This window comes from Cordyceps fumosorosea (assembly GCF_001636725.1).
Source record: "Cordyceps fumosorosea ARSEF 2679 chromosome Unknown scaffold_15, whole genome shotgun sequence".
NCBI classification, from domain to species: domain Eukaryota; kingdom Fungi; phylum Ascomycota; class Sordariomycetes; order Hypocreales; family Cordycipitaceae; genus Cordyceps; species Cordyceps fumosorosea.
This window is the reverse complement of record NW_017387315.1, coordinates 221551-242024: the sequence shown is the minus strand read 5'-3', so window position 1 is coordinate 242024 and position 20474 is coordinate 221551. Positions and strand designations below refer to the sequence as shown.

The following is a 20474-nucleotide window of genomic DNA, read 5'->3' as shown; positions in this document are numbered from 1 at the left end:
GCAAGGCGTTAGTAGCACAGCAATCATCATCCATCGTCTCTCCCTCTCTCCTCAAACCACCCTGGCACCTGGTCCCCAACACCAAGAGGCCTCGCTCGGGATCGTCTCTCTTTCAAATCTCTCCGATTCCTTTCCTTCCCCTCCTTCTTCTTAGTCCATCCTTTTTTTTTTAATTTCCACTTTTTGATTCCCTTCCCCAGGTTTTTGTTCTCTCCTGCAGAATCTCGTTTTGTCCTGACCCGACGACCACCAAAAACGTTGTAGCTGTCATCACCTTTCCCCTTTCGCAAACACCGAACCGACTCTCAACGGCCTCCTCACTTCGCCCAACTTGTCGATACCCAGCTCTTCTTCCCCCCATACTGGGGAGGCTGGCTTGCTTTGCTGCTCTTGCAGCTCCTTGGATTTTGCGCAACCACGATAGCCGCCCGCTGTCAACTCCCTTCCCGCGCGTTCCGTGTCACCTGGTCCGTTACTCGAACGACCTCGACCTCCCCAACAAGTCTGCAGCGCGAGTCGCGACAACCACACATACTCTCTTTACACACGCAAGATGAATGCCCTGGAGAATAAGCTGCGGCCTAAGCACCAGGTCCTGGTCCTCAAATGCTATCCCCGCATCACAAAAGGAGCAGTTGACGTCAAGCCAAACTCCAGCGAACTCAGCTACCTGCTCTTCTACGCCACCAGCCGACGCTCCAAAATCCAAAAGATTGGCGCCTTCCTCGAGAAGAAGACGTCCTCTGACGTTTGGCGCATGCGCATTGGGTATGCTCGCCAATTCCGCTCCGCGCTTCCAACCCGTTCTCCAACGTGCCACTCTATTCCATGCTAACTCTCCCTCCTCCCTCCCTCTTCCATAGCAATGTCCAAGTCACTCTCGCCATCCTAGCCGCACTCCTCGAGAAGTCTCCAAAGGAAGCTACCCTCATCGCTCCTACCGTCCTCAAGATCCTCAACCTCATCCTCGGCTCCAACGATATTACAATGATCGAATCTTCCATCCCTACCTTCGAGGCCTTTTGTGAAACCCACGACCCTAGCTCCCTCTTTGGCGACGGCGACTACCTCACCCACTACCGCGCCGTCATCCGCAGCTACGCCGAGCTCGCCTCCAACAAGTACCATGCTGACAAGCCTGCTGTCACCCGCTCTGTCCAGATCCGGTGGCGCAATGTCGGCCTCAGCGCCATCAAGTGTGTCTCTGCCGCCGATGCGCTGTCCTCTCTCTCCGGACGTCAGATTAGCGTAATTGTCCCTGTCATCCTCGACAATCTCTGGTCCGACAATGACAACTTCCTTGACGTCATATACGATCGCCTAAAGGCCGAAGAAAAGTACGACGCCGAGAAGACGGTCCGCCGCAGGACAAGCATCGCAACCGTCCGTACCAACGAGGAGCCCGCCGATGCTAGTCCTCTCGCCATCTCTGGCACCGGCGCCGACGTTGACAACATGGCCGAGGAAGAGACGGGCGTTCTAGCCTTGCAGTGTCTCAAGAGCATCTATGTCGCCCCCAACCGCTCTCAGATTCACACCGCTACCACTGCCCTGTTAAACTTCATTATCCAGCGCGCTGCCGCCGGTGAGAGAGTCATTACCCATGACCACGTCAACAATGTCGACGCGGGCCCTTGCATCCAGATTTTCAACATCATCTCTCGCTGGGCCCCGGTCCAGGATCGCTACATCATCTTGCTGGTCACCCTCGACACCATGGGTACTGCTGTCCTTAAGGAGGATACTCTCGAGCAGCACATTGTGTACACTGCCATCATCAGCTCCATCCTGCGCTCTGACCTCAACTTGATTGGCCTGAGCGTCATGGATGTTCTGCACGGCCTCATCCGTCAGATGCGCAAGGTCTTCCAGCTTCGCAGCGGCAGCAATCGTTCGGGCAGCGGCAGCGATGAACAGCTCGACAACCCTCATGCGACCCGCGACTCTCTGCGTGCGAACCTCCTTAACCGCCTCGAGTCTTGCATTGGAGATTTGGCGCACCACATCTACTACGCCGATCAAGTCTGGGATATGATTACCGCCATACTGGTTCGCCTGAAGCCTACAAACGCCAGCAGCACCGCTTCTCCACCGCATGCTGAAAGGCCAAACACGCTGGAAAATGGCGAGTCGCACGCTGCCATCACTCCCGAGCCTGGCTCTGCCGAAACGACACAAAACTCCCAGAATGACCAGTATCTGTCTTACACGTCGGGTCGCGCATCTGCTCTGCGCGCTATCAAGGCCATTCTAGTCGTCGCTAACCCTCAGAAGAAGGTGGCAGGCGATATGAGCCTTTCACGAAGCCGCGTGCCCATCCAGGTCTGGGAGGAGACCCAGTGGCTGCTGCAGGATCCCAACGGCAGCGTTCGTAAGGCCTATGTTGACGCTCTACTCATCTGGCTCGACAGAGAGACCGTGCCCCAAGACTGCAACGCTGACGACGACTTTGAGAGCCCCGTGTCGCCTTCGAAAAATACAGATATACTCCCTTCCCGACGCAGCGTGTCCCATAACGCTCACCGTGAGAAGCCGCTCAAGAACCACCACGTTTCTCACTTCCTGCCCATGCTGCACCTCGCCGTTTACGACTCAGCCTTGCAGCTTGTCGACTTTGATAGCGACATGTGCCTGCTCCACGCCTTACTTTCCAAGCTCGCAGCGAAGCTGGGAGTCAACGCCGCACGCTACGGCTTGCCCATGATCTTCCGCCTGCAAGAGGAGATTCAGGAGGTGGAGCTCCCGATCCAAAAGGTCCGCATTGCCGCGCTCTGCCACGGCTATTTCTGGAGCATCACAGATAAATTCCAGCTCGAAAACTCCAATGTTGGCCGTGCCATTCACAACGAAATTAAACGCCGCCAGCAGACGCAGTTCTGGATCGAGGGCATCACGATCCCTCCCAAGCCCCTGTACGAGATTGGTGTTCTCGGCCGTGCTGGACAGGACCCCGCCTGGGACATGAAGGCCGTTGAGACTGGCGAGCTTCTGCCTTTCGATGACAGAATATCGCTGGTGGAGAGTATTGCATCGGCTTACCAGGACAGCGTTCAGTCGCCGCCTTCCAGCCCTGCCGCCTCGCCGAATGGCCGTCAGCAGGCACCGCCATTTGGCTCTAGCATGCAATCTATCAGCGAGACGGAGCGCGATTCTGAGCTGCCCACAAACTACCGCCAGCAGTTGCTCGCCGACTGGTCCCGCGATGGTACTATTGCAACGATTGCCGCGCAGCGCAGGGCCGAGTCCCTGGCGGGCTCGAAGAAGACGGGCAACACTACCAACCACGGCAACCGCCTGACCATTAACACGGCCGGCGGCATTAATGGTGCCCACAACGGCACTGTTCTTCCTGCATCCCCTTACGGAAGCCTGCACAACCTGCGGCCGCACTCGGCGCAACCCCAGATGGTCGTGGATCGTTTCGGCTCGCTAAACAAGATGCGCAAGACGAGTATTCGGAGTGCCAATGCCCCTTCACCGTCGCCCAGCCAACAAAGGGAGAAGGGCGGGGCCATCGCGTCTGTCGATCAGCTCAAGATGATGCTTTCCGGCAACGTCTCTCCACGCGCCGCTGGCATCCCCGGCGCTGCTAACCCCGACTCCGATGACAGCGGCGACTCTATGGTCAGCTACGACTACACCATGTCCGAGCTCAGTTTCAACCCAGCGACCGGACAGCCGGACAGCACCAACAGCCCCGCGGGACAGGACCTTTTCAGACGCAACGCTTCGGTGTCGTCGCGCGGCGCGGCGCCCTCCACGTCGCACACAGACCGCAGCACAACCATATTCTATAGCGGCGACGCCGATGATGTAGACGATGTCCCGCCGGTACCCCCGTTGCCAAACATTGCCGCATACTCTAGCAAGCAGCCGGGCGGCCTTGTCGGGCACGACGCGTCTCCTAAGTCGATGAAGCGCAGCGCTAGCGGGCGTGTGGACACTTGTCGCCAGCGCAATGGCAGTCACGGTGCTACATCTGCGCCACGAGGTCCTATGGACTTGCAAGACTTGCTGAGGGGCATTGACAGCACGTCTGATGAGGGCAATCTCGGTAACCTTACCCGTCCGCCTTATTAATTGGGGCAGCAAAAAAAGAGAAGGGGGAAGAGAATAGGTTGGTAATGGGAAATTGGGCTAGGTTCTTTTAATGGATTCGGGGATTTTTATATAATTGTTCATTCTGAAGGAAAAAGGTTGAAATGGTTTTGCTGGTTTTTTTGTCTTCTCGATACTCCACATTTTGTTACTCTTGTTTTGGTTGTACATTTTTTGAAGATGATGTGTAGCAGGAAGTCTTGTGCATAGGATGATGGGAAAGACGCAGTTTTAGCCATTCTGGTATTCTTTCAGATGACGGGAGAGCGGGCACAAAGCGAAGACAGAATACTCTCATTTCGAGCAAGAGAAGCAAAGCCAGTCTTTTTTATTTTTTATTCGTTATCCAACATCAATACAATATGACCAGATTACCTATGAGTATGCAGTCTCGTAATACAATCGACCGAGCAGCAGTAACAAGTGTTCGTTCTAGAGCGGACTACAGGCGGAGGCACTGGCAAAGTGCGTCCTGTTAATGCCGCGCTCCACGGCAGCGATTTGCAGCGCGAGGAGGCGGGACAGTTGCCGGCACATCATGAAGCTACCAGCCATATACCAGAGGCCAGGCACACCGGTTGGCCGCGTGAGCTGTCCGCCATTGTTAGTTCAATATTCTTGGTGTACAGACATATTATAAGGGGAGCCAAAAAAGGAGAAGGAATTGTTTTGAACAAAAAGAAGAAGGGACGGGGGCATTTCTTGAAAGAGGAAAATGGGTAGACTTACACCAGCGCGTTCTGACTCTGCGTCTAAGCCATTACATGGATCAGTCGCCTTGCTCGCCAACTCCTTGCCCAGGAGCTCTTCCATGGTCGCCGTCATCTTCTTGTACCCCGTCGCCAAGACAACGACATCTGCACGGAGCGCCGTGCCGTCCGCGAGGATGACGCCACCATCGTCAAAGGTCTGCACGCCGCCGGCGCAGTAGCGCACGCGGATGCGGCCGTCAACGATCATGGCGCCGGCGCCCTGGTCGATGTAGAAGCCGGCAATTTTAACGGCCTGGTAGTCGAGGAGGCTGACGCCGTCGTCGCCGCGGGCGAGGCGCATGCCGGCGGCCTCGAGGCCGTCCAGGAGCGCGCGGTCGTTGTCGGCCATGGCGGGCGCGGCTCCGGCGGCGAGCGTCAACACGACGGCCAGCGGCATCGACGTGCCGAGGAGGTCGGCGGCGTCGGTGTCGAGGCCGGGTTCGGCCCACGCTGAGAAGATGAACTGCTCCACGGTGGACGTGGACGCGGCCCAAATGCGGCTACGCTGCACCATGGTGACGCTGCGCGCGCCGTGCGCGACAAAGTCCTGCGCGACGTCGTGCGCGCTGGTGCCGGAGCCGACGATGATGACGTCCTTGGCCGCGAGGTCCGCCACAGTGCCGGCGGAGGTGTGCGCGGCGGTGTGGTAGGTTTGCCCCCGGAAGGTGTCGCGGCCGGGCAGCGCGGGCTCGACGGGGATGGCCGGGTAGACGCCCGTGGCAAGGACGACGTGTGTGGTCGTGTAGGTGCGCTTTTCAGCGCCATTGTGGAGGGAAACGTCGACGGAGTACCGCCTGCCAACGGCGTCGCGCCGGATCCCGGTGACGGCGGCGCCGGAGAGCATGGACAGGCCCATAGTGGCGCTATAGTGGTCGATCCAGTCGGCAATCTCGTCGCGCGCCGGCCATGTGGGAAATGATTCGGGGAAGTTAAGGAGCGCAAAGTGATCGCCGTAGCTTGGTGTGTGCGCCTTGATGCAGGCGTAACGGTCGCGCCAGGCATCGCCGGGACGAGTGGCCTTGTCGACGACGAGGTGGCGGACGCCGAGCTTGCCAAGCCATGCGCTGAGCATAGCACCGGATTGCCCTAGTTACAAGTCATGAGACAGAGGTCTATGTGCGTGACTGAGAGTTAACTTTACCTGCGCCAACAATCAAGACTTGATAGTCGTTAGAGCTAGGCGTAGCCACTCCGTTGACCCCACTGTTGACGGGCTTCTCGCGAAGGCTGTCGAGCTGCGACGAGGCAGTCCATGCCCTCCAGTTGTCCAGCCCATCGCTGTTGCCTAGGCGGACGATGCCCCGGCCATGCCCGTACTGGGTTGTGAATGCGTAGCCAAACTGCACAATAGTCATCGGGCCCATGTCCACGAGCTGCGGCGCTAGCGCTGGCTCGGCGGAGATGACACTGGCATTCTCAAAATGTGCTTCGGAGCCCAGGATGAGCTTAGAAATGGCCTCCGGACCGTTCTTAGAGGTGATAGTCCATGAGAAGCCAACAGAGTCGCGCCACCAGGACTCCTCGAAGAAGAGAGAAGAAAAGGCGGCGTCGTTTTTCGCAGCGACGCTCGTGACAAGGTTGGCCAGCCATGTCTTGGCGACTGCGATCGGGTCGATGTCCTCGCGGACTGTAGACTTGTGAAGTGTGAGGTTTGGCAACGCCGTACGAGGCGGAGCTTGAGAAAATCCTTCTACCATTTTTTTGCTTTAGTGTAAATGGTAATGGTGTAGAACAAAGACATAACTCATGGCAATGCTCCGGGGACTTATATAGCAGTGACCACAGCATGCTTCAAAGAACTAGGGCCAGAACGATCATCATGATACACTCACCAAGCCACGTTTGAGCTTCGTACAAGCGGGTCGCCGGTCAAAGCCTTACCTGAGAAGCGCTCGGCAGCAGTTATAAAGACTGTCCGAGTTCGCCCGTTGTTATAACAAGGCTGATGATGGTGCACACCTCGTTCCCGTTTTGGCTTCGCTAGCTCGATGGGCCAACATTGCCGGCGCCAGTCCTAAAAAAGGAACCCAGTCTTTGAAAGGCGGGGATCATCGCAAACAATAGTAACACGAGACTTGGCCTCGTTCAAATTTTTCGAGATATCGTTGGAGGCTTGGCCCCAGCTTTTCCTGACTGGTCGAGTTTCCAACAAGGTTGGCGTGGCTTGTGAACTAAGTGCCGCAGATATCAACGGGCCTAGTTGTATGAATGACGCCTTGTTGTATAGCGTTCCACGCAAACGCATTGTCTTAAATGCATCTGTTCGAGCTGCAGTTTATGAATGTCTTGAGGGGATGGGGAAGGGCGCGGCTGTCTGGCGCGACAACAGTAGAGATTTGGTCGCAAAGACAAACTGGGAATAAACTGGGCGAAACTTCGGTAACGTCGGTACACACCATATAGATACTAGGCGAGCCTGTTCTGGTGACGTTTGTGGTAGTCAAAGTTTGGTGAACAGGCTGACTGGTGAAGTGATATGTATTGCCACACCGAGTATCAATCCACGAGGAAACCTCGTTCAATGCGCTGAAATTCGGAGCACAATTCAGGCTGCGAAGCGCTCGATAAGAAACAAAGCGTTACTTCTCTCGACGCCATGTAACTTCCACGCCATTGTGGCTTTACCAGCGGCGCGATTCCAAGCCTCGCCGGTGGATGTCAGTAAAGCCTTATAGGAAAGTTATAGCTTTGAATAACTTCCAAGCCGTGAACGGAGTTCCCTCAGATCAAAACCACTATCGCCTTCTGTGCCGGTATGCCTTGGGATTGAAGTTTGGCAATGCAGCAGCATGTGGTCATATATCCCCGAGTTGGCATCATAGTTGAGTAAATCCGGCGATGCGCCTGCCTCGAGAAGCACTCGAACCGTCTCGCCATGGCTCCAGAAGGCTGCCCATTGAATGCCACTCTCACCCACCGCGTTGCGCTCGTTGGGGTCTGCACCAGCGGCCAGCAAAAGCCGTACAGCCTCAACCTCACCGTAGGTAGCCGCGACGTGTAGGGCTGTGGACCCGCGTGCGCCACCACGTTGCTCAAGCTCTTCACGACTACATCGGACCAGGAGTACCTGAAGTGGTCCAGCAAGTCCCTCGCGGGCGCACATGTATAGCGGCTGCGTGTTCCAGATGCTTGGTCCCCCTTGGGGGTAGACGCACTGATACCACGCCGAGAAGTGACCGGCAGAATCGGCAAAGCTGGCAAAGAGGGCCAGGAACTGCTTGTCATTGTCAGACAGCGGTGACACCATGGCGCGTGCATGTCGTGTCCAGAAGCACGCAGCGTACTCAAAGAACGGCCAGGCCCGCTTGCGCGCCCCGAGTGCCGCCTCATCAGGGCAAGTTTGCTGAAACGGCGGTAACGCGAGGTAGTAAAGGCAGGCCTTCGAGATGGTGGCGTTTGCGACTGCCGGGTCAGTGTAGAATGCTCCGGACAATTCGGGGTTAGTGAGAAAGGTGCGGACAGACGAGTGCGCGAGCTCGATGCGTTGGTTACTAGCATCACAATGAACTAGGCTATGCAACGAGTACACGATAGCCTCTGGTTCGATGAGACGGTCATCTTCCTCAAAGTCACTGGTGAAAACGAGGGATGCTACTTCGCCGAGCTCATCGAGAGTCAGTGGTCGCATGGCCGACACTAAATACTGCAGCATGGACTTAGCAAATCCCACCATGTCGCTGGGAATATTTCGAAGAATTTCCATGTAGATGTCTCCCAGCGTGGAGGCGACCCCGTCTAAGGCAGTCTTGATGGCCCTTGGCGTAGCACGGCGTAAGAGTTCGTCGATTGTGCAACTTGTCCACCTAAAGGACCCTTGGTGCTGGGACTGTAGCTTTTCAATGAGTGATATCCTTAAATCATGTCGCAGTTGCTTCAGTCTGGACTCTCGCGCAAATCGGGCCGTTATGTATGCGTTAATGTCGCTGCTAACCCTGGCGATACCCAGGTTGACTTCACTTGCAGATATGTTGTGTGATGATATGCTTTCTCGAATTGTCGGCGTCACATTTTCGGTGCTTGAAATCATGAGCCTGGCGCGCCGTGCGGTGCCGTTGACGAGTTGGAAGAGCGCTTCCAGCGCAGTACGTAGACTATCCCCACACTCATCCGCGGCATCGACGAAGAAGAAAGCCTGAGTGGATAGTTTAGGCATGATCCTTTTCATCAGTGAAATAAGCACCGGGATTTGGCATATCTCGTGCAAGCTGTTGCGTGCTTTGGACTCTTGATAAGCCTCAAGGGCGATATGGCGTGCGGTCGCGCGCTGCAGGCAGAGCTGAGCGATGAGCGAACCAAGTATGTTTCGTGGCTCCTGTGATGATAAATCATTGTAAGAGCAGTAAAAGTAGGAAACAACGCAGTTTGTCTGTACTAGTCTGCAAAGGCGCGATCAGACAAGTATCCCAAGAGGGGCGAATTGCGAATAGTAGTAGCCTACCTGTCGGCACAAGCAGATATGAGGCATGTTTTTCCAGAGCCTGGTTTTCCATTGAGCCAAAGAACCGAGCCCGCTCCTGCGACCCAGTCTTGGAAGATCTCGTCCAAGAACCAGGAATTTGTGCCTGTTAGACGAGAAGACGAAGCCGTCGCATGGGCCCTGTTCGGATCGTACGGTGCAAGCCAGTTCATAGCATCCAAATACACAGAATCCTCATCCTGCTTTTGCAAAACCTCCTGGACGGTTTTAGAAATCTCATCAACAGAGTACTGGATATCTTGCGCGGCCTGTAGACTATCCTGTGTCACCGTGAGGATAAAAAATGTCTTGAGTCGCTCCAAGTGTTTAGCCAGGGCCTGGACTTGAGGCCGTTTCAATGGCCATAACAGTTGTTTTGTTAGGCGCTCGGGCCTCGATGAACCAGTCGTGAGAGTGTTCGCAAGCTTCTCGAGAACCCGACGCGTCTCGTTGAGCATTTCTTGGCATTGCGGAGAGTGTAAGTTGGGCGAAACAACAGAGTACGTGCTGCTACTCCCATGAGCCAGTTTCAAGTCTTGGTCCATCTGTGTTAAAGCAGCATGCATGCCGAACAGCTCGCATCGCAGCTGCGCGACTTCCGATTTGCAGTCCTTGACGGCGTCGCCATAGGTATAAATTGCCTGTGTGATTTGGGTGACGACGCCAATAACCCCGATGACAGACGCGGGATCCATTCTCCGTTGCTTCGATTTTAAGTACTCGGTAGGAAATCCCTCTAGAAGGAGCTTGAATATCGCAAGCACCCTTGACAGCCAGCCCACCTTCAAGTAAGGCTGGGCAACTCTTGCAGCAGACCCATGCGGGGCGCTGCGGGTGACCATTAGCTAAGATAATTCACTTGCTTGCTTTGCAACGTAGCATACAGCTGGGTTCAAGGACAGTCAGGACGTTTGCCATGTTCGATTCCACGAGAATCCGAGCCGGCCTTGGACCTGAAAGAGACCCGTCCAGACAAGCCCCTCTCAGGCTCAGATACTCAAGAGTATGCGGTAGACGTGCTGAACTTTCTGCGTTTCCATTTTCATTTTCATTTTCCTTTATGGGCATCTTCGGCACAGTTGTGCTTTGATTTTCAGCTATCCTAAGTCAACCTTGTGAGGCTTAATGTAACGACGTAAGGGGCAAGACGGCAGGCTCGTGTGCGAAGGTGGAGAGGACGGCTTCGAAAACAGCAGTCGGAAGAATAGCATTCCATAGCGATTTGCCATCTAGGGTTGGGCCCGATTTAGATATTGCGAGTGTTTTGGTAGTAGATGTTCTCTACTGCCACGTGGAGGAGAGCGCTAAACATTCGGGAATCCAGCATTTGTGGCAACATTGTGTCGTGTTCCCCTGACCTGATTGCGGGAGAGATCAGTGGTGTCGGCAGTGGCTGGGACGAAGACCCATCCTGCATCGGAGCAGGAAAGACGCAATGACGGCGAAATACGGGGGCAAGGGGCTGAGCTGGGCGCAAGGTGGACTGTCGTCAATCTCCTCGGAGTATTGTAACATTGGATACAGTAAGCTTGGGCAGGGCACCAAAAACGGGATTCGAGATGGTGTGTCAGACGAGGAGACCCTGGCGGAGGATGGCGCTAATTGCGGTGTTGGCTTGGATGGTTCGGAATTGGGTACGATTGGCATCGATGAAGAGAAAATTCAGTAGACGAGGAGGAGGTGATGATGGTGAACAAGTGAAACTTCATGAGGAAAGAAAACGTAGTAGGGACAAGAATCGTGACCGGCCGTTTGCCGCTTTGCCGCTTTGCCTGACAGCTGGCAAGCAAACAGAAGGCTGCCAGCCGTTCAAACTGAAATCCAAGCCTGTCGGCCGGCCAAGCCAGAGCGGCTTTCGGCTACGCACATCCCCCGATTTGATTGGACTGGGCCTGGCTCTCGCTCACCTTGGCAGCTTCACCTCTTCCATTGCGGGCTGAGCATTGCAGAGTTGCAATACAAGGGCGGCCCATACAGCCGCATGCAGGCCAGCTGGCTGTTGGTGGCTTATTATTATTATGGTCTTCTGCGGTGTGTGAGCCCGGCGGAGGCCGGGGTCGCGCTGACATGGCAGGCCTGCGCCGCCCGTACAGCCACCACCGATTTCCTTTGTGTGCGATATATTTTCCGGATGCTCGTCAATCGAGGATATCGCTCTCAAACTCACCCATCAGAAAGCTGAGGAGTACGGACGAGTACGGTCAATTGCAAATTTTACCACTTCGAACGTTCGCGGAACTGTTTGCGATTGGCGTGGTTCTCGTCCCACGGCAAACTGCTTCCCTTCCCCACGCAGCAGCGTTGCATTCTTACTTCCACACGTCAGATTGCGACAGCACCTGGCGCATTGGACGCACATCTTCGCCATATAATCAATCCGTCTCCTTTTTTTTGGACAAATTTCTCAGATTCCTCCTTTTACATTATCGCGTCCCTCTGTGTTCTACTTCCGCGCCTTGGAGGAAACCCTGCATGCTCATGCCCGACGACAAGCGCAAAGTCTCTACAAATTCGGGATTCAGAACTCGAGAATAATCTTTCGCTCGTCGGCAAAGCGGCATAGCACTACAGTTTGCTCGCGGTCGGCACAAAAGTCTCAACTATTATTCCTCGGCGCCAGATCGCGATACCAAATATCTATCCAACATGGATTACCCCAGCTCGAATACCAATGGCCGCTCATACTACCAGATGGATCCTCAGGTTACGGGTGATCAGTTGAGCAGCCATCCATCACACGACTTGCACAATGCTGCCTATCCAGAGTCGGATCATCAGCCCGGCATGGGATATACACCCCCACCGCCAGGTGCCTCGTCGTCACAGTCCAACGCTCTTGGGCAAGACTCGAAGCCTTATCCGCCATCAGGGCATATCCATGAGGTTGCCTATCAGACTTCGAATTTCGGACCAGGTGGAGGGTACTCGCCAGCTGTCGGCATATCAACAGTGCCTGCTTCTGATGTCATCGACAATGCCGCATATCCCGAATCAAATTATCGGCCAAGCACAGCATACTCTACTACGCCACCCCCCGGATCCTCCCAAAGCCATCCACTGCCTTGCCCCAAACGCCTCGATAGCGCACCTTCGGTACAGTCCCAATGGACAAGAGGCGCCCCGTCTTCTTCTGCCGGCAGGCCGTCGGGTGTCGTGTTGCCGCAGCCCACGGGCTCCGAACTGCCGCCGCCACCGTACCAACCTGGAACAGGGGACAGCAGTGCAGCTCCTCGGCATCGCCCGCCACAGACGCAACCCGCCTCGCCGTCCTATTCTGGGAACGACGATTCTTATGCGGGGCACGAGATATTCAACTCCCCGCCGTCAGCATCAAGTCGTGCCCAGCAGCAGCAGGAAACGATTCCCATGACGACGTTTCCGGTGTACCAGAACGCGATTGGCCACGTCGCGAATCGCAGCAACGCCTCATCTGCGCTCGAGCGCGGCTACAAGGAGTACGACCCTGACCAAGCTAGGCTGGATGATAGAAATCGACGCAGGAACAGACGCAAATGGCTCATCGGCACGCTTGCCACGACGGTTATCGTTGCAGCAATTATTGGTGTCGTCGTGGCCCTGGTAAAGTTCAAAGTGTTCGATGATGACGATGATGATTAGCGCTCTGAGAATTGCGCTTGAAAGGGTATATGAGGCGCTAGGCTTTGATTTTCAGATTCATCGTCGAGTTACGAGGCAGCGTCGCGAATGGCGGACGGTCGCGCCCAACCTCCAGCATTTGAAGCGTTCCTTTTGAATATCCTGAAAATTCGGCATTTTTTTGTTTTTCTTTGTCGGGAAGTATTGATTACTTCTTTATTGTGCAAGCTTGTCCATGGGTCATAGTTATTCAGTCATTCACGCCACATCATCCATACATCACATCAGGTGTCAACCTGTACTCGTTAATTGCTCACCCCATCAAGTTCGTTGCCAACATGTTCACAGCCGTTCATTATAAGACGATCAGTATTACCCTTTGGACAGGCTAATAACAGCCGGTCTCCAGCTTTTCCTATAGGTTACATCTTTTGTTTCCGAGGCTACTGGCCAGTGCTTTCATGCGTGTGGGCCAGCCACCGTAATCCGGCTTTGGCCAAAGGAAGCAGTCGTCAATGCTGTATCGGGCTGCAATTTTCAGCCCAACTTCTTTCTAGCGAAGAAAATAGGAAGGTAGCACCTGTAAAGCCGGGGACCCTGGACTCTACGACCATGAAGTAGAACCTAGCAGTCAGGGTATCAGCCGCCTATCTCGTGACAGACTGTATGTGTTATCTTAGACTCTGACACCACGCTTACAGCTCCATTGGCTCGAGGCAGCACTTCATCAAGGACAGGGTAGCCATGTCTTACAACAAGGCAGATAACGGTGCTTTCTGCCGAGTTTGTTTCTCTGATGTTTGGGTCATGAGGAGGCTTTACAGGCAAGACAAAAAGTAGCTGAAAAGATAAAGTACCCATCAATCATCCACAGTGGGTGCGGGGGCTTCATAGTGGATGTACATATGTAGTCTGCGCCCCAGTTGCGTTCGATTGAATGGGACAACGCGATGGTGGCGCTACTCTTTTGTGGCCTTGCCTGTTTTCCTCTGCAATGTGTTAGTTACTGGTGCTCCCGCTGGCGTTGATTCAATTGGGATTTCACGAGACCAATTGAGTAGCCCGGATTCATGTGCATGCTAGTTACTGTTCGGGTTGCCGACTGTCTCTCGTGTATGCGGGGCTCATTGAAGACATGTTGAATTAATTACAGACGAGACTTAATTATGTCATGTGGCTCAATGTGGCATCATGGTTGCAGGCAGAAGCAAGGCGCAAAGATGTATCCTGACAAAATCATGCCAGGTCCCAAATAGTATCAGTTCAGCTGTCGCCCTCCACCCAACGTTCGACTTACATAGATGCTACTGGCTGGCCCTGCGAGAAATCACTTTCGATCAGGAGCTGCAGGTACAAGCAGCTATGTGTAATCAGAACTTTGACGACTGGAGTTTGGTGGAGTTTCTCAAAGCCAACAGAGTCCGTCTCTCCACAGGCTGCTTTGCTTGTTCGCATTGCATTGGGCCCGAGAGCGGAGATGAAGAGGGCAGATCTTGGCACCTGGAGGTGGGAGACGGAAATGTTTCACAAGAAAACGGCAACGTGGAGGACGGCGACAGATGGTACTAGGTAAGACATTGGGAGGTTTGGCCGCTCGGATTTGAAAAGTCCAAGGACAGGGTGTGCACGCACCAAGCTTCCCCTGTGGATAATAATTATTGTTGCGACGTTAGGCGATTATAGGGTCAAGAGCTCAAGCTGGTGATTGGGCAGCAAGCATTTTCTCGCACACTTTATGATTACAATATCTCGTACATATCGGTTGAATAGTAAACAAGGCTGGTCTGTGGACAAGCCTAGTTGGGACCAGAACGGAAGGCAACCGGTTATTTATGAGCCCAGGGCAACATAACGTGCCATTTGATGGCATGCATACAGAAACCAACCGACGGCGCCAGATGCAGGGCCAACGGGGCGCGGAGGGAGGGAGGCAGAAAGTTCGGTGAACTGTCATGACACTAGTTATTAGTTGCAGCGGATTCGCCCTGCAAAATAGACAGCTGCAACTATGAACCCTGAGTCCATGTGGTGTTTAATATACATACCCGCAGGTTAAAGCTGGAGACGAAACGCATGAATCCTTTGTCTAATAGAAAACAAGTGACAGCCCAATGGATAATATGGGGTTGTTGGGTCGCGATATAGGAGCCCTGCTCCTAGTATAGATTTGGAGACGCAAGGTATGAAACAAGACGGCGACGGCGCGGAAACAAAAAAGGTAAAAAGAGAGAGGGAACGAGAGAGAAACCTCAGAGGACACATACTGGTGAAGAAAGCAAAGAGAAAACTTGACAAGGGTTATTAATCCCTCTTACCAATGGCTTAATGATGGACACATCAACTTCCCTTTTGTAGTAACTGGGCTTGACCACTCGGGGCCGCGGAGCAGGGGCCGGGACGGGCAACCCGACTGCTCGGCGCTTCTTGTCTTCCCTGCATATCGAGGCTTTTTTACTTTGGACATGAGACGATGCCGCCACCGGGATTGAGTTTTTTTTTTCTTTTCTTTCCTGTTCTGCCGATCCGAGAGAACCATTGGTGCCCAAGAGGCAGCGCGGGTGTGGTCCCGATGCGAGGACCAATACACGTTGAGAGAATTGACGGCCCAGTACTCGTTCTTACTCGGCAAACAGAAACAAGCAGGGGATATGCTTTGCAATAATAAAACGACACGAAACATGTACCTTGCAACGGGGTAGAATCGCAGTCGTGGCCTAACTCGTCTGCTACCTAACGTTACTGTGCTACCTATGTACCTACATATGTACATATGTACCTTGTTGATACCCGTATCCGCACGAAGTATCCGTACACTTTGTGAAATTAGGACGCCCCGCTAACCACTTATTTCCAAAAGAGCAAGCCTCGCGTCTCAGCTAGAGGGCGTCTTGTTATTATCTGTGCTTCCATTTCCATTCATTTATTCTTGATTTTGAGTTTGTTGGAACTGCAGCGCATGCTTGCTTGGCCTGTCGGTCAGTAATTGGTATTGGTGCCTTACCTACGAATTATGTACATACCTTGCCTACCGTATGTATTAGTACCGACAAACAAACACCCGCTGCCTGGCTGCCAAGTGCAAACCGCGCATCTACCTGCCCAGTACATCCGCCGCAACCAACAGCCCGCCAACCCGCAAGTAACTCTCCAGTACTGCCAACATCAATTACCAAATCACCACGACACCCGTTTTCTTGTCGCCGCTCTGGATCCCGCTTTCTCCGATTTCATCTCCCTCTCCTATCAAAAGCTACCCGGACTTTGCTTTCTACTTCCAGTCGTCTATGGTACCGAAAGAAGCACTCACGCCTCCTCAACCACTTACTCTGTTTTATTTCATCGCAACCCAGCAGCCGAGCTCACCGTGTCTCGCTTGACTCCCTCCCACTTTACCCGCCAACGGCGCGCCGCCACCAAAAACTCGGCCCAGTGCCAGCCTGATAGACACAACACTGGGAAAAACTCGATGCAAACACCTTGATGCTCGTCTTTCATCTTCTTTCAATAGAATCGACAACGAACTTGTTCCACTCCTGCTCGAAAGCCACCCCCCTTTCACCCCCACCGCACTACTGCTTCTTGGAGCAAGCTTCCAGCCAGCTCCAGCTTCGGGCCAGCTACCTGGCTCAACCATTCAAGCAACGGGCACTTGTACAGGCCAATCCGGGTGGTTCAACTATTCCTTGCAGTGATTTGACCAATACTTCCTAGTTTCGTCCTCGCTACTAGGCGCCGCTTCGACCCCAAGATTTTTGGGGTGCAAGGCCCCGGCTTGTGGATTCTCCTGTTCCTCATCTCCTCGACTCCTCTGTCTGGTACACTGGTACCTCTCCTGGAACGGAAGAAGGGGACAAAAAAAATTAAAAGAGACACAGCTCGACGTCAAAAACTTCATCAACCCACATCTCTAGCGTCTTGCGCTGACGACAACATACCGGGTTGCCAGCTTTGGCCACATTTTCTCACCCACGCACAAAACGTATGCTTCCAATCGTCTGTCCATTTATTAATAAATTCGACGGGCTTCTTACGCGCAGCTGCAGCTCAATCGTTTCAACGCGAAAAGGGGAATACTTTTGCTCAAAACAGTTCGCCAACGTCCTTGCATCATCTCGGCCGACAACCACCGACGGCCAGCAAGACCAGTCTACTACCTACATACACCCACATCCACCTCCCTCACACCGCCCCTCAAAAACGACAGCTCCTGCACCTTTGCTTTCCAGTTATTGATTGATTCAGATTTTCGGACAGCTCGCGCACATTCGGTTGACGCCCTTTTCATCCGGGATCCCTGTGCCGTCTCCGCCCTGCCAATCACGCAGACTCGTCGTATATTCGGGTTCCGTCGCCTTCACCAGCTGCCCGATCTGCGCTCACCCTGCCGCTTGCCGCCCATTGTCGGCCCTCTTATCAACACGCTTCCTCACTCATTTTCCCGGCAACCACCACTACCCTCATAAATCGTCGCCCAGACGCTTCAATCGCGATGGGGCGATTCAATTACTCCTCAAAGTATTCGACCCATCACACTCTCTTCAGGATTGTGGCTAATACTCTCGCAGCCGAGAGCTTCATGTCGTGGTCCTGGGCGCCGGTTTGTACCACCCTCATATCGCGCACAACACTGCATTGTACACCTTAGGCTGATTGATGTGTTTAGGCGGGGTTGGAAAGAGCTGCTTGACTGGTATGCTGATGTTCTGTGAATATCCACGAGGAGCAATGGGACTGACACACTTACAGCCCAATTTGTACACAACGAATGGATTGAAAGCTACGATCCAACCATTGAAGATTCATACCGCACTCAGATACAAGTCGACGTATGTATGCTTCCAACTTTCACACTATCTGTACTAACCTCTCTACAGGGTCGTCAAGTGGTCCTAGAAATGTGAGAACCGTTGTTAACATCGCCATGCCATCCATACTGACCTGGCTAGTCTGGACACCGCCGGCACCGAGCAGTTTGGTACGCGGTTACTCAATCGTTATACAATTCTCGACTAACAAGTGTTGCAGTTGCAATGCGCGACTTGTACATGAAGACGGGTCAGGGCTTTCTCCTAGTTTTCAGCATCACGTCACCATCTTCGCTGAGCGAACTCGCGGGCCTTCGGGAAGAAATTATTCGGATTAAAGATGACGAAAATATTCCCATGGTAATCGTTGGTAACAAAGCAGATTTGGAAGACAGCAGGGCAGTGCCGCGCGCCAAAGGCTTCTCGATATCACAGCGTTGGGGCGCACCTTACTATGAAGCGAGTGCTAGGACTCGTAGTACGTATTTGCATGCCACCGTTGCGAAAGTCATTGCTAACAAGCGTCAGCCAACGTTGACGAAGTATTCATTGATTTATCCCGACAGATGCTCCGCAAAGACGACGACTATCTTGGCGCGGCGGACGCAGACGACGGCTTCAAGTTCGACACTACCAAGAGTGGGCAAAAACGACGCCATAGACTGCGTTTCCGTGAGAATGGCCAGCCACGCTGCGTAATTCTATAAAAGCCACTTTTGGACTGGCATCAATGAACAACAGCAATTGTGCCCGCCCCCCGAGCAGGTACACTCATTTTCTATGATTTGAAGAGCAGGCTTCTTCCCACGACTACACTCAATTTATCCATCCCATTGCAACATACCCTGACAGGGCAGCAGGAAGCAATGCTGCTCTTTGTCTTTTTTACTCTTTTCTTTTTAGATATTCTTAGTAGGACGCTAATAAAATATGGCGCGGACACTCGACACACCTATTCACGGGCATCTGAGCTTATTTCCAACATGGGACGGTTATCTAAGGACATGGGCGGCTTACGGGTGTTACTACATCTTAGAGCTTATTGTTTGTTTTAGAATCTCTGGATCGCCTTCAAAACTTATATAATAGTCATTTGTATTTCGCGTGCCGTCGTTGATGAATCTACCTCTTCGTCAATTCACTGGTTGAAAGGTAAGAGGGATGTCGCAGCAAACAACCTACGCACTTCCGATGTCAGCAGCCATCAACATATCGTCTTATCAATTTCCTACACATTTCATATAATCAATCTCGTTCCTGGACATGCTCCCCCGGGATCACGTTGCCAAAGTGGCTCATCTGCAGGACCTCGGTGAGCCAAAGAGTTCTCGATTACCGGAGGGTGGGTGACGTCTGAGGCACGTGGGTGCAGGAGCACCCGTTCTTGACAGTTTGGCGGTATGACCAGGTAATAAAGATGCGTGAGAGGCATGCGTTGACGTGCAAGAATCGGAAAAAGCTGCGTCAGATGCAATGGTCTCAGTGAAGGGAGTTTGTTGAATGCAACATGCCCCCAGCTAAGGTGAGAGGGGCAAGGGTAGAGCATCCCCTGGCAGATCAGTATATTCCACGTACAAAGCACCCTCACAAATAAGGAGCAGCGCTGCCAAGAATAATGAAGGAGGGCCCCATAGGCGAACTGCAAGCCATGAACGAATTTCGGTTAATTTTCCAGCTGCGGGAGGTCATGGGCACACCCAGGGCAGTCGACGTGGTGTAAGCCAAGTATTATGCCTAAACAAGGATACTGGAAAACCAGACTGTGCTTTTAGATGTTTGAATAGTCTAAATAATCTTTATGGGTTTAAATCCGCAGGAACTATGACGTCGGTAGAAGAAGACACCTGGGTGCCAAAGCTGTCTCGGAAAGATATAATACAACGGCTTCCCTCTAATTTCTGCTTGTCCTTCTTTTTGTTTCATTCTGCATAGACCTCTTAATGGGGACATCGTGGATTCTTTCAATTATTAGTTTCAATTATTATCACCAGTACATTATTTCGGTTTCGCTATATCCTCTTTTCATTTTCGCTCCGGCCGGTTTATTCAACCTCGGCCTCTTTACGCACATAAAAATCGCTCGGGGCAATTCTTTTATAGCGGATGCCTATACCAAGGCGTACATTGCTAAATAAATGCCACTGTCGGCCTAGAAAAATGGTGCACAGATCTATTGCCATATAGCATCGGCAATTTTGTACGATGAAGATGGTGGTGTTTGAACGCTGAAGCAATGTCTCCGCCGTGTATAGGGTACGTAACTGTTCATCAACCACGGCGGTGGGTATGAAAGCCTCATTCTCCGCCATTCTCCGCCTATCAAACAGCGAGTGAAAGGCTGTTGGGTGTCGGAGACTGGCTGCAATAAAATAGTCTTTTTAACACTGCATGTATCGGCCAATACGTGGTGGACGGATGTGGTTTGAGGTGTCAGGCACGTCGTCGCGGGATGGGTACTGTCTGCCAGCTGGCAGCTTCCTTTTCGTTTCTGCCTTAGTATTGACCAAGCACGAACTCTGCAGCAATGGCCATGTTCATTCAACCCCCCAGACTTATCCCAGTATTATTGGGCTAGCATTTCAAGCTCTCATCAACATAGCCCCTCCTCCCCGTCGCGATGACCGGCTCGCCAATCTGCGTCAACCTAGAGGGACCACGGCGGCAGACGATCGCCATACCTACCCACCCTGACAAACCCGGCCTCGTCGACCCTCCGCCTCAGTGCTAGGATCCTATGGGCCCATCGTCGCGGGGCATGCTTCCGCC

The 20474-nt window shown here is 53.2% G+C and overlaps 4 protein-coding genes across 4 annotated transcripts; 3 read left to right on the top strand and 1 right to left on the bottom strand.

Annotated features, from left to right (window-relative positions):
- Window positions 1–553: 553 nt before the first annotated feature.
- On the top strand, window positions 554–4080 carry ISF_06007 (protein EFR3; the record flags this gene model as incomplete). The annotated part of the gene is made up of 2 exons (XM_018849611.1): window positions 554–768; window positions 864–4080. The coding sequence occupies 2 exons, from the start codon at window positions 554–556 to the stop codon at window positions 4078–4080; spliced, it is 3432 nt and encodes a 1143-aa protein (XP_018703109.1).
- Window positions 4081–4530: 450 nt separating this feature from the next.
- Window positions 4531–8478, bottom strand: ISF_06006 (Pyridine nucleotide-disulfide oxidoreductase, FAD/NAD(P)-binding domain protein; the record flags this gene model as incomplete). Its single annotated transcript, XM_018849610.1, has 4 exons — window positions 4531–4689; window positions 4828–5936; window positions 5992–6477; window positions 7764–8478. 4 exons carry the CDS (start codon window positions 8476–8478, stop codon window positions 4531–4533), a joined length of 2469 nt encoding a protein of 822 aa, XP_018703108.1.
- Window positions 8479–11952: 3474 nt separating this feature from the next.
- On the top strand, window positions 11953–12924 carry ISF_06005 (hypothetical protein; the record flags this gene model as incomplete). Its single annotated transcript, XM_018849609.1, has 1 exon — window positions 11953–12924. The coding sequence occupies one exon, from the start codon at window positions 11953–11955 to the stop codon at window positions 12922–12924; it is 972 nt and encodes a 323-aa protein (XP_018703107.1).
- Window positions 12925–17392: 4468 nt separating this feature from the next.
- Window positions 17393–18415, top strand: ISF_06004 (RAS small monomeric GTPase; the record flags this gene model as incomplete). Its single annotated transcript, XM_018849608.1, has 8 exons — window positions 17393–17418; window positions 17469–17500; window positions 17567–17593; window positions 17650–17729; window positions 17778–17800; window positions 17850–17878; window positions 17929–18186; window positions 18237–18415. The coding sequence occupies 8 exons, from the start codon at window positions 17393–17395 to the stop codon at window positions 18413–18415; spliced, it is 654 nt and encodes a 217-aa protein (XP_018703106.1).
- Window positions 18416–20474: the final 2059 nt, after the last annotated feature.